Here is a 14,215-nt window from a genome sequence, read left to right as displayed (position 1 = left end):
AGATTACGGAAGGTAAGTGAGTTGTTTGCTGGTGATGGTAGCGTCCGCGCCCCCTCTCCCGGCTCACGACTTTAGCTTTTTACCTACAGCTTCGTGCTGTTTTGTTTCGAACTGGTGACGGCAGCGTTTTCGCCCCTACTCCCAGTGTGAACAACTTCACTGCCGAAGTTATATACGGCTAACGTAGTTAGCTTCTTTAGTTTGTTGGTGTTATACCTGGTGACGGCAGCGGTTTTCGCCCCCTCTCCCAGTATATGCCCTACTTTTGCAGCCTTTTTTTCACCGGTCTGCGCTGATATAATTACTGACGGCAGCGGTTTTTGCTCCCTCTCCCAACCAAGTGTGGTCAACTTCGCTTGCCGAAGTTGGAGACGGCTAACGTTGTTAGCCTCTTTTTGGTTTGTTTGCAGCCTTTTTCGTCAGTCTGCTTTGTTATAAATAGTGACGGCAGCGTTTTTCGCCCCCTCTCCCAATATCAACCTTTTTTGCAGCCTTTTCGTAGGTCTGCTCTCTTAATTTGTGATGGCAGCGTTTTTCGCTCCTACTCCCAACTTAAGTTGCCATACAGCTAACATTGTTAGCTTTTTGGTTTATTGGTTTTATACCTGGTGACGGTAGCGGTTCTCGCCCCCTCTCCCAGTATCGGCTGCCTTGTGTTCGCAGCCTCTTTTGTTTATCTGCTATAATTGGTGACAGCTGCGTTTGCACCCCCTCTCCCGATTTTAGATAATTTTCTGTTCTTTAAGCCTTGTCGGCCTTCGACATGGATGGCTCTCACAGCTGCATGGATTGTGGGGCTGCCCTGCAGGAAGAGGATGGCCACGACCTGTGCCCTAGCTGCCTTGGAGGTGCTGTCTGAGAACCCCTACATGAACTGCAGCTTTATGCCCCATGCAGTGAGGGTGGCTTGGTTGGCCCAGTCGTGCCCCCAGGAGGGCTCGGACCTTCTGCCCTCTGGGCAGGTGGTTCCCCCCAAGCTTTCTAAGCACCGTGGTGGGACCACGGCATCGGTGCCCCTCCCCCGGAGGAAGCGGGCCAAACCTGACCAGGTCCTATCCACAAGGGTGGAGCAGTAGAGCTGGCAGAGATGAAGTCCTTGTTGCAGACACGTCAATCTGATGCCTCGCTCCCAGTGGTTGGGCTCTCTTCCCCATCAATGCCCGAACTGGTTGTAGAGGATGATATCTCTGGCTGCTTCCGCTTCTCATTTTAGAGATGAGGAGGAGGCAGGGTCCTCTCAAGCCTCTGAGGCTGGTTCATTTTCATCTCAGAGTGCGGTTGGAAAGGCCGGTGACGGTTCCATGCGGCAGGTCATGTCTATGGCCCTAAAGCTGCTGCAGCTGGAACTCCCACAAAGAGAGGTATCCAGCTCCGGGAGTGCTTTTTTTTAGACGTGGAAGGGCTCCTACTCCCTTTTCTGTACCTCCATCAGAGGAGTACCTGAAGGAGTTACACACCTGTTGGCGGGAACCGAGAGCGTTGTTGCGTCTCTCCTCAGATGGTCGCGTGTTAGCTGCCATGCATGAGTCAGTGAAGGCCGGCCTGGACCGTATGCCAGCAATTGAACCCGCTGTTGCTTCACTGATTGTGTCACCAGATGAAGCCCTGCGTCCTAATGTCAGATGCCCGCGGACTCAATGTCGGGTTACAGATGACCTCCTCTGTAAGGCGTACAATGCAGGAGCGCGTGCTGGCCGCCTTGGCAATTCCCTGGCGCACCTCATGTTTGCCCTCTCTGCATCTGTTCAGGACACTGGTGGTGCAAGTGCAGCAGATGGTTTTAGTGACGCAGCGCTGCAGGCCTTTGCGCTGATGACCAGAGAGCTTGGACGGGTCATGTCTTTCCTTGTCCAAGCTCGTAGACAGGTCTGGTTGGCACAGTCTCCTCTGACTGAAGCATGCTGTAGGACCCTCAGAGGTGTCCCGGTTGTACCAGGGGAGCTGTTTGAATCAGCTGCCTTCGAAGCACTGGAACGGACTTCATAGTATGAAGGGGGGCTCTTAATGTATGAAGGTTGATAGTAGTGATATGAAGGTCAGAGTATGTAAGGTCTTTTTTTTCTGCCATTCCGCAATAGTTCCTCCAGTTTGCAACTTGTTTCCCTGTCCCACTTTATTCCATTTTGTGATCCTCTGTTTTTGCTTCCTGGATTAATGTTTTCTTTTTGATTTTGCTTTCTGTGTTCCCCTGCCTTCTATAAGTGTTTTACTATTATATTGTACTGCAACTTGCTGCCTTTATATGTAATATCCATCCAATGCAGTTGACCCCATTATTTCTGCGACATTTATTTTGCATCTCCTTGTTTTTAAGGTTTCTTAGCCATTTGAACTTGTTGGGATGGCTCTGAAAATTGACCGAAACAAAAAACTAAAAATCAGTATCTGTGTGTCTTCATTGACTACTTCATCAAATGGCCAATGGCTTACCCATTAAAGAAAAAAAATATTCCCATGAAGTGACAAGCTGCTTGACCAACTTTGTGTATCAGTTTGAATCTCCAAAACGGATTCTCACTGACCAGGGACGAGAATTTGTCAATTCGTCTGTCAGAACGCACTAAGTAATATAACTTAGTGCGTTAGTTATATTACTTAGTGTTATGTTACTAATATTACTTCCAGCAAATAAACACTGTAACTTACATTTCTCTGGACGCACACCGAACCACAAGCAGCAGAGCGACAGATATTATGTTGCAAACACAACCTGCTACTTGCAATATGCTCATCTCACCATCATCAGTCTCTACTTCCCTTTCTCATGCGCCGTGGCACTCGGCCACTGAGTGTGAGAAAGCTAAGGTATGCAGCCTTCAAAACACTATAAGTACCTCAGTCAGACATTAATTCCTGGACACTGACTTATACCATTTCTTTTAATTAAATTTTTGGCAAAGTCTTAGAAACAATTTCCCAATGGAATTGCACTGGAAAAAAAAATCATAATTTCATCTAAGATTGTTCTTTTGCATAATGTAAGTTTTTGGTACATGGATGGACTTTCCATGTGAACACAAACTCTTGGCTAAAAAAGTAGCACATTCAGTTGAATATACCAGAGTTCTAATAATTATAATAGTGTCATTCTGTTTCTCTGCTGTTCAGTTTATGCTAATACTATACAGAACATTACTGTGGGATTGATCACCTCTTTATTTTATTAACCCGTTTGTATGGTTTACCTCGTACTGAAATGTACTACACTCAAGTTGTTTAATTTCTTTGTGCAGCTCAACAAAAACTTCGGTAAAATCCTAAACATTCAAAGAAGCCTGTGTTCACCGTACCACCCACAAACAAATGGCTTGGTGGAGCGGATGAGCAGCACAATTCAGGTAAAATCATTAATATTTATACCCTCCCACTATGAATGTTACAGCTATTAATACAAATGGATAAAGACATATACATTAGAATTTCACAATAGCACTATCAAACAATCAATCCCTGTGCATGTCGGTACAAAAATGTATTATACCACTGGTTCCCTCCCCAGAAAAGACATGATATGAAGCTTAATTGGGCCTAGAGAGCATGAACTAGCAATGTAGCTTTAAGCTCATGGGCTCAAAGCCATGATTTCAATTGACCTCTTTAGAAAAACACGCAGGTTTTTTTTCTATCATTCCCATTATGTAGATATTTTTTCTATTTAAATATTGTTTGTATTGTTCATTTGTCCTTTGTATTAAATTTGTTCTCTAAGTAATTTATCTGCAGCGGCAACAAACTGTTTTTGTTGTGTTGGCAGACAGGCAAACAGTTCAGTATAGGTCAGAATATTATAGTGGTGAAAGTTTTTTTAAGCAAAGTTCCAAATTTCAAACAAGCCCCGACTACACAGGGCTTATGTTTTGGATGTAGTCAAAAAAATTCTAATGCCAAAAACTTGAAGATTGCATTGTAATGTTTACAGATCCAGTTAGCAAACTCATAATACAGATCAACGTTGTCTTTGTTCCTAGTGCTTCTGCTGTTCTGGTTAAAATTAAAAATAACCATAGGCCCAACCCCACAGAATGAGGGTCCTACACCAGTTCATATACTTAAAGGAAATAGACCCTCGAACAATAAATAAATTAGATAAAGAAACCACCCAAAAAATAAAATTATTAACCTAAAAATAAAGTATGTAAATAATCCCAAAAACAATCTGGGATGGTTACTGTGGGTAAGAAGGGGGGGCTTGGATAACTTTGGCTACGTTCACACTGCAGGCCTTGCTGCTCAATTCCGATTTTATTGTGAAATCTGATTTTTTTTGCGTTGCCGTTCATATTTCCAAATATATGCGACTTGTATGTGATCTCCTGTGTGAACTGCAGTCATACAACGCAAGTGTCCCGCATGTGCAGTAGAGGACGCAATGACATCACAGGCCAGCGTGCTTTTCGTTTACGGAAGTAAACATGGATGATGGTGCCGGCGCGGATCTAGCGGTCTTTTCCAACCATAAAAACTCAATCCTTTAAATATAGTTAAAATACTGTTCTGCGCATCATCATCTACCATGGTTGTTGTTTTTCTTGCAGCTTCCGCGTAGCAAGATGCAGAATAGGGACATTTGTTGGCCTCTGTCAGACACAGGTCGCATTTGAAAAGATCAGATTCGTATCAGATTCAGGACCACATAGCCAAGTGGCCTGGGTCGAATTGGAAAAAATCGGATCTGTGTTGCTCAGACAGCCATGAAAAGATCAGATCCAGGTTGCATATGGGCAAAAAAATCTGATTTGGGTCACTTCAGGCTGCAGTGTGAACGTAGCCTATGTCTGAACCTAGTCTTTCCATCATCTCAACATCCACAATACACAATACAACTGTATATTTCTTTTTTTTTATTAAGTCACTTTTGCTTCTCCATAAAACTAGGTTGTCTTAAATTCAACGTCTTCACTACATGACCAAATACATCATGCAGATTAATGTTTTTGTTTCTTCATGCTGTCAGAGCCCTCTGTAAAGTTGTAGGGGATAATCCGGACACGTGGGATGAGTACATTGTTGCCATCATGTTTGGAATTCGAACAAGGAAACAGATGACCACAAAATACTCTCCTTTTTTTCATGAGATTTGGCAGAGAGGCTCATTACCCATCCGAGATTCCCGAACAGTTCATGGTTGGTATAAGTTCTACCAGTTACAAAAACCATAATAATTACACATAATGCTCTTTATTAAATGCAGTTTGATTTAAAAGCTGTTAATGAATTGACTTTTATTTTTTCAATATAGAAGTTTTTGTGTCTGTAATATGTGTTTTTTTTTCAAAATTACAGTTGTCAGATTTTTTTACAGCAAGTATTTTTGTTAAACAGGTTGACAGCATTGTGGAACATCTTGTAGGACAAGAAGAGTTTGCGCATGACATTAAAAAACACGAACAGCTTATGGAAGTTATTCGGGAAATGTCAGCAAAGCACAAGAAAAAATGAAGAAAAAGATGAAAAGCAGAACAAGTACTGAAACCATTAAAGTTGGTGACAGCGTCTTGAGAGCCAACATAAGAAGCCAGCAAAGAAAAGGAGGAAAGCTTGAAGCCAACTATCTAGGACCATTCACTGTAACATCTATCCAGGACAAAAGTGCAGACATTCAAAATTCAAATGATGTCATATTCCAAAAAGGAAATATTGATCATCTTAAACTGGTCAAAATCCCAGTAGCAAGGGTGCCACATTGGGGTTTAAAAAAAAAAAGGGCTACTCCCCCTGCTTCTCTGGCCAGTGCTTCTCCTCCACCCCATGCATCTTCTGCTGCCCCTGCATCCCCTACACCACCCTCATTTGCTGCCACTGCTGCACCATCCCCATCTCCTCAACCATCCCCATCTGCTCCACCCCCTGCATCCCCTCCACCTACTCAACATAGGTATGTAACCAATGACCTTTGGATTGTTTAACGTGATTAGTATCTTGCTTTTAACTGATGGAAACATTAAGTTTGTATCATTTCATGTGATATTGTCAAAAAACAGTGAGGCTCATCGGATATTTTGGTATGTCCTACTGATGACCTGAGCAGCCTCTGTCACTTTTGTGGCAAGAAAAACACAGACACTGAAGACATCTGAGTATTTGAAAATATTGCCAGGTGCTTATAAGAATTCCCAACTTTCTTTGCTAATTTCTTTCTCTTTTTTTTTTTTTTTTTACAGATTCTTTGTGACTGCTTCTTCAGATGGTACCATCTTCCATGTGTTGGAAACCCAGATCCCCAAGAGGATTACGTGTGCTTTGCATGTTGATAGTTTTGTAAGCTTGTGTCTGTTGTTCTGTGTCTACCTTGTATTAAAATTTGTGATTGTTTTTATTAAGAAGTTATAAGGCATACTTTGAATATAATTTTTTTGCAACTGTTTATTATTGCCCTAAATGGTTACGTTCCAGGCTCCACACTTGACAAATATTTAAGCCTGCAATAGTAGGTGCTGTCGGCTTAATTTTACTTCAGTAAACTACCATTAAGACACTTCAACATCTAAAAATCTCAACTGGTAAAGCCAGTTCCCTTTTGTAACTTTAAGTAACAAAGGTCTACCCCCAAAGTTACAGGATGGAGTTGTCATCGTAAAAGATGCTTATAAGTCTAAAATGAAAAAGCTGGGACTCTTTGTGTCTGATTTAGACACCAATTCGGGCAATATGAGATAAAATAAAACACCTGATGTTAGAACAAAGACTGTTTATTAAGGATAGTACAACATAGAGAAATTGTAAGTTAATATAAAGCACAAATATAGATTTAGGTACTAAATTTCTCACAGGGAAAAGTAATTTTCCTTCTGGATATAGGCTTTAATGATAACATGTACACCCCATTTTCTATGTCATTTTTATTACACGTATATGGCTGCGGGAGTATAACCAGGCTGTGAGAGGCCGTGTTCAGTGAGGAAAGCACAAACCCTTATTTTTAATTTGCATACGCGGTCAGCCATTGATGCTGGTAAATCAGCTGTTGCCATAGCTCCCGTCAATTGTGTAGTGTGCGGGACCGCACAAACAGCTCATGGCCCCCTCTGCTTCTGATTGGCTAATGCGGTTAGTTTCAGAGCGCTCCTTTGCTACCATTGGCTGACAGAAGCAAGAGGGATTTCGATTGTATTTTTAAAATTTATTTACTATCAGTTTTTTTTTGATTGATTTGTTTTGCCCACGGGCAAGCAGTATGAGCCGGAAATCCGGCCTGGGGCTGGAATACTTTAATCCCTGTATATGATACAAAATGGAATAAGAGCTTTGTTGGTGCCATCAACACTTTTCAGTTATAACTTGTGGTGGAGAACACCGAGATTGACATACTGTTGGTCTAACAAAAATTTTCCCCAAATTCTTTGTTCCATCGACAGTATCTTATTCTCAGTACTCCCCACGACTAGTTATAAATGAAGAGGCCTCTTGGACTAGAGGTGAAATGTCTTCTTAAAAACTTAACAACCACATCTCTATATTTAAGTTATTCAAGCTTGATCATGACCTGGATGACTGAGAATCTTCACAGATATATGTCTCCTTCTGTTGCCTTGAACCCCATTGAGCCTGGTTCTGCTGGAGGTTTCTTCCTGTTAAAAGGGAGTTTATCTCTCTACTGTCACTACTAGATCTAGATGGGGGGGCTAGGGGTGGACACCCTTAGCCAATCATTGGGCCACCCCCACCACTTTTTCCCTCTAATACAGACGGTGGCATCAGTAATACTCTGAAAGGGAATGTTCAAAGTTATTTAACATTTACATTTTTCATATATTAACAACTACTTGACAGCATAAACACTGGTTAATTATGCACATCAATAAACAAAAATTAAAGATGATAGAACATAATTCATGCTCTTTTTAGAAGTAATTTTTTTTTGTCTCTGCAAGTCATCTTGGAGTCTTCAGTGAAAACATAGATAAATAAGTACTTTAATAATAAACATTTGTTAAATGTGGATATTAGTAGATTTAAATATCTTTTTTTTTTTTATTTTGCAGAATGATTATTTATTAAAGTAAGTAATGAAAATTTGAAATAAGTTCGCCCAGGACTCAAACCTGAAAGTATTTTGTCCACTATACCTTTTATTTACACAGTGTTTATGTTTAAATATATGTGTCTATTTGTTAACAAAGGCTGCAGGAAAGTATAGTTTGTCTTTATAAAATATGGATGTTGTGCTTGTTACTGTTGGAACAGTGTAGATTGAGCCTGAGGTTGTGGTGCCTTTCGGCCACCCCTCAATATACACTGGTTATTGACTGGCCTTCCCTATTAGGATTTTCTGGCTACGCCTCTGCTACCAGCATGCGTGGTGTGAGGGATTGCCTTCAAGTCAATGGGTTGATGCAATCAGCTGGTTTTCCTTAGATACAAAACCTGAACCGATCTGAATGCATGATCTTGTTGAATTCTCTCTGTAAAGTGCCTTGAGATCAAATGTTGTGAATTGGAGCTATATAAATAAACTCAACTGAATTGAAAGGGGGCACTAAATTCGAAAGAAAACAATTCTTAATACCCAAATTGTGTCTAATTATGAAAAACTGCTATCGAAGCCAAAAATTAGAGGCTCTGTAAAAAATTGCTATGGTGTATGAAAATAATATGGAATGACAAATAGTTAATTTAAAGGGGACATGGAAAGAAAAAAAAGAACTAGGTTTGAACACCTTTTTTTTCAACTTTTATTGTCATTACACTGTCCCAAGTATAAAGCAACAAAATGAACTCTCTCCATTTACCCCATCCCCTTGGGGAGCATTGGGCTGCGATTGTTCGGTTCCCGGGGATTAGTGTGGGGTTGAGGGTCTATACTCAGGGACCCAGAGTGGCAGTCTGTGGGAGTGAGGCTTGAACTCAGAAGCTCTGATTCCAAGTGGCCTAAACACTCCCCTAGTCACCTGTGATGAAACCTGGAAATGTGGCAAGACTTTTAACAAGTCTGGAAGTAAAAACAATCATACTCACATTTTCCAATTTACACAGTGTCCATAAATCTCCCACTCGATGTTAGCGATTTATTTCAGATCATTCTTTGTTCTGACCTACGTGTAAAATGAAGGTGGTGAACATCACTCATTGGTTCTGTAGAAAAATACTGTAATTTTGTTTAATATACAAGGTGAATTGGATATGATCTTATTTAATGTTGCTGAAAGTAATCAAGGTCTATGCTACTAAGAATGACTAATAACATTAAGAGGAAATTCAACTTCACTTGATGCTCGGATTCTGTACATGAAACTGTGTCCTTTTTAACTGACTTACAAACATCTAAAGCACAAATGCAGCAGTACTTGAATATGTGTTACCAATATTAGAGATAATATGATTCAGAACTCTGACATCCTTAAATGCTGATTTATTTATATTCATACATTTGAAAAATAAGTTGTTGAAGAAAAAGTCTGGCATACACAAATTAGGTAACAAGATGACTGCCTTTGATTATGTCCCTCCTACCTCCTAATCTTGTATTCCGACAGATATAAAAGAAAAAAAAAAAACTATTATAATTTATCACCTGACCCTACTGTTATAAATTCCACATAAGGCTTGTTATTTGCATAATGATTAATTGGATGGCACCCAGAGATTTTACTTATCGAGAAATCATGATATCCACACAAAGGTGGCCAGAGCAGAGTTGTGTACTTTTACAGCTACTTCTGTGGGTGTCTTTTGCCCAAACACAAGAGCCAATCTGCAGGCAGTTAGATACTGAGATACCTCAGCTCTCCAAAGATGGGGATATCCTTCTTGGTGGAAGCTTTTATTTTCACAGCAGTTGGAAGAGCAGAGAAAATAATTTTACACAAAAACCATTATCACTGGAATGTATCAGGTAAATTCAAGTTTTTGTGTCTGTTTAGTGCACTCTTAAACTAGGCAATGCTGTCATTTATTCTTACTATCTCTGTCTCATACTGTTTTGTTTCAAGTTTAAATTTTAGAGAGTTCCAGTTTGCTCAAGCTATGCTTTTTGCCATTGAAGAAATTAATAATAGTACAGACCTACTTCCAGGGATTTCTCTTGGATACAAAATCTATGACACTTGTGGCTCAGTTTCTAGAAGCATAAAAGTTGCTCTTGCATTAAACAATGGCAATGAAAATATGTCTTTTACCTCTGAGGGGGAATGTCCCAGGCCGGTACAAGTGCAGGCTATAATGGGAGAAACCTCCTCTTCCCCTAGTACTGCAGTAGCTACTGTCTTTGGAGCATTTCATATACCAATGGTGAGTATGTTTAGCAAAATATACACATGTATTTTAAAATATGGTTAAAACGGATTGCAGCTTACAAAGGTGATGTGTGAATATATATATTTTTTTACAATTTATTTTTTCAAATAAATATGTTTTTTGCTTATAGATCAGCCACTTTGCCACATGTGCTTGTCTCAGTGATAAAACCAAATACCCATCGTTTCTTCGAACTGTACCCAGTGACTATTATCAGAGCAGAGCTCTGGCTCATTTGGTCAAGCATTTTGGTTGGACTTGGGTCGGAGCTGTCAGAACCAATGATGATTATGGCAACAATGGCATGGCAACATTCACTGAAATTGCTGAGCAGCTGGGCATTTGTCTGGAATATTCTATATCTTTCTTTAGAACAGATCCTACAGAAAAAATAAAAAAGATAACAAAAACAATCAAGGACTCAACTGCAAAAGTAGTTGTTGCTTTCCTCTCCCACCGAGACATGGAAGTACTCATACATGAGCTGTCCAACCAAAACCTGACAGGGTATCAGTGGGTCGGCAGTGAGTCTTGGATCTTTGATTCACAAATTGCAGCAATGGATAAAACTCACATATTAGATGGAGCGATTGGCCTTTCCATCCCCAAAGCACATGTCAGTGGTCTCAGAGAGTTCATGCTTGATGTAAAACCGCTAATTTTATCAAATAATAAGTTGTTTAGGGAGTTCTGGGAGACATTGTTTCGCTGCAAGTTCAAGCAGGCCAAAGCATCTGAAACACTGAAAAAATGTACAGGATATGAGGATCTAAGAGGAGTGGAAAACAGCTTCACTGACATGTCTCTGATGCCCATCTTTAACAATGTCTATAAAGGAGTGTATGCAGTGGCCCATGCTTTGCATAATATTTTTGGCTGCAGTAAAACGTGTAATAATAGCGCGCAGCTAGATCCATATATGGTGAGTGCAATACAGTCGTATATGTTATATTTTGATATTATCTAAATACTTTAATGAATATATTTATCTTAGATTTTAAAACACATCCAAAAAATTAACTTTAAAACAAAAGAAGGGGATGAAGTTTACTTTAATGAGGATGGGGATCCACCTGCAAAGTATGAAATTATAAACTGGCAGCCAAAAGAAAATGGCATGGTGGATTTTGTCACAGTTGGTCTTTATGATGCATCATTTCCTGCAGCCAAACAACTAAACCTTCAAAATAAATCCATAATTTGGACCCACCGCTCAACAGAGGTTAAAACCTTTTCTTTGATAATGTACATTTTCTCTGAAAATGAGAAAGAAATAAACCTTTAAACACAATCTCATTTTTTTTTCTTACTTTCCTTCTATCACTTTTAATTTGTTTAGGTGCCAGTGTCAGTTTGCAGTGTAAAATGTCCCCCAGGAACACGTAAAGTTCTGCAGAAAGGAAAACCTGTATGCTGCTATGACTGCATACGTTGTGCCAAAGGAGAAATGAGCAACATCACAGGTTTGGTGTTTTTATGTGCAAGATTTTAGAGCATAGAGTCTTTACAGTTTGAGGCTTTTAAATATCCATATTTTTATTGGTTAGGAAAAGAAGAATTTAAACCTTGCTGAGTAAAAAAGAATCACTTTATATTCATTATACAGCGCTTTACATTCACATGTTTGTTAGTGAGTCCACAGAAACCATTGGGATAGAGCCATAAATATTATTTTGTCAACAAAGGTTGCGGAAGATGTTTGAAATCAAATTTGTGTTGTTTAGATTTAAAAATAGTTGCTTTTGCTTTGAGCTTTTTCCACATATTTCATTTGTCATTTGTAAAATGTGATGTGATTTGTCTTACAATATGTAGGTCTCAGGTTTAAATCTCAATTCCCTCCAAATGCACAGCTCTTAAATAACATGTTGATTTGAAAAGGATTGCTGGAGTGAGTAAAATAATGTAGAATTGAGTTGACTCTTAAAATTTTGGCCCCTAGAATAGACTGGAAATTTATATAATGAGGTTATACTCTTGACCTAATGATAATTTTGATAGACGCTCAATCGTCACCACCTTTAAAGGAAAACTCCAATCAGAATTAAATCTTCTGAATATACTTTAAATATAAAATGATTACATACTGTTCAATATATGATAAGTGCTTTTAATTAAGAGCAATTTAATCTAAATGGGCTTTACTGGAAACATCCCTGTTTGTCAAAGAATACAACTGCCTCCTAACGGTTTGTGACGTCACTGTGCGGTATCGGCTGATCAAGTCCCAGGGCTGTATCTGGTGTTTGTCAGTACATGCTATTATCCAAGTCACCTTGAAAACATTCTTCTTCAAAATGTTGGCTACATATTAGGTGTTTTTTCTCTGGCCAGAAGCTCGATGGCAAATCCTGCCTCTTCAAGTTTCCAATCCAACGACAAACCCATCCATGGAGGATCATGAATTGGAAAGTTTTTTTTTTTCACTTGTATTGTGATGTATTACAACATCCAACTGCCATGCATATGGGCATTGACAGTTTAACTATAGAACTCTCGAATTTCAATGGTGAAGTTCTCTTGAAATCTTAACTAATTGTTGATTGCAGATGTGTCTAGTGGTTCCCATTGATTTTGCTTGTAAAGTGGGGAGAATGGGCTTACCACACCGTGACGTCACTGCCGGAAGATGTCAGAAGTGAGGTGTTACTATATTTGGACAAAAATGGCCGGTCCTGGACTCAGTGATCGCAATGAAAATTGTTATTTTTATTTTTTTACTGATTAAATTTAAATTCATTAAATCACCACAAACACATTAGTTTTAGGTATAAAAAATTATCCATTGATCATTCCTTCCTGACCGGACTTTTCCTTTAATAATATTAAGCTAACTAGCGGCCTAGTAATTTATAGAAGTTGATACAATGTCACATAAGGGGTGTAAAGTTGAATTTTATTGAATTTAGTATAAAAACCAATCCAAGACATATTGTACACAGGGAAAATAACACCATTCTAAATGTCATTATTAATTTTCAGATGCTGTATCTTGTGTGAAGTGCCCCCCTGAAACTTGGTCAAATGCGAGAGGAGATGCATGCGTACAGAAGGAGGCTGAGTTCCTTTCATTTGAAGAAATAATGGGAATATTGCTTACTTCTGCAGCTTTATTGGGAACATGCCTAACTGCTGCTGTTGCATTAATATTCTTTAGACACAGAAAAACTCCTCTCGTAAGGGCAAACAACTCTGAGCTGAGCTTTCTCCTCCTTTTCTCCTTGACCCTGTGTTTCCTCTGCTCCCTGACCTTTATTGGACAACCCTCTGAATGGTCCTGTATGCTTCGTCACACGGCATTTGGCATCACCTTTGTTCTTTGCATTTCCTGTGTCTTAGGAAAAACTATGGTGGTTTTGATGGCATTTAAAGCTACACTTCCTGGCAAGAATATCATGAAATGGTTTGGACCAACACAGCAGAGACTTAGCGTTCTGGGTTTTACTCTTGTTCAAGTGATCATTTGTATCCTCTGGTTAACTATATCTCCTCCGTTTCCAACCAAGAACTTCAAAGAATTTAAAGACAAAATCATTTTGGAATGTTCTCTTGGGTCAGCTGTGGGCTTCTGGTCTGTGCTTGGATATATTGGACTTCTTGCCTTGTTGTGTTTTATGCTTGCTTTTTTGGCTCGTAAGTTGCCGGATAACTTTAATGAAGCCAAATTTATAACATTTAGTATGTTGATATTCTGCGCGGTGTGGATTGCCTTTATCCCAGCATATGTCAGCTCTCCTGGAAAATTTAGTGTTGCAGTAGAAATCTTTGCCATTCTTGCGTCCAGTTTCGGAATGCTTTTTTGTATCTTCATTCCAAAATGCTATATCATGCTAATAAAACCAGAAAAAAATACAAAAAGAAATATGATGGGTAAGGGGGCTCCATAAGAGACAGAATTTAAACATGGAAAAAGCACAATTTTAATTTTAATTTTTTACAAAATCAGGGTGAGATAATTAAATATATCTGTTTTTATCTGATT

At 39.3% G+C, this 14,215-nt stretch overlaps 1 protein-coding gene across 1 annotated transcript in view; it reads left to right on the top strand.

The window, feature by feature from the left end:
- Nucleotides 1–9,948: 9,948 nt before the first annotated feature.
- The window catches only part of LOC107081889 (extracellular calcium-sensing receptor-like), a 7,695-nt gene continuing 3,428 nt past the window's right edge, over nucleotides 9,949–14,215 (top strand). The window contains exons 1-5 of the mRNA XM_015370235.1: nucleotides 9,949–10,227; nucleotides 10,364–11,155; nucleotides 11,228–11,455; nucleotides 11,573–11,696; nucleotides 13,216–14,103. Coding sequence (XP_015225721.1) covers nucleotides 9,964–10,227; nucleotides 10,364–11,155; nucleotides 11,228–11,455; nucleotides 11,573–11,696; nucleotides 13,216–14,103 — 2,296 coding nt within the window. The 5' untranslated portion in view covers nucleotides 9,949–9,963. The remainder of the gene's footprint in view (nucleotides 10,228–10,363; nucleotides 11,156–11,227; nucleotides 11,456–11,572; nucleotides 11,697–13,215; nucleotides 14,104–14,215) is intronic.

The sequence above is a fragment of the Cyprinodon variegatus genome, unplaced genomic scaffold (assembly GCF_000732505.1).
Source record: "Cyprinodon variegatus isolate N-32 unplaced genomic scaffold, C_variegatus-1.0 Scaffold44, whole genome shotgun sequence".
Lineage (NCBI taxonomy): Eukaryota > Metazoa > Chordata > Actinopteri > Cyprinodontiformes > Cyprinodontidae > Cyprinodon > Cyprinodon variegatus.
This window is presented reverse-complemented; position numbering and strand designations above follow the sequence as displayed.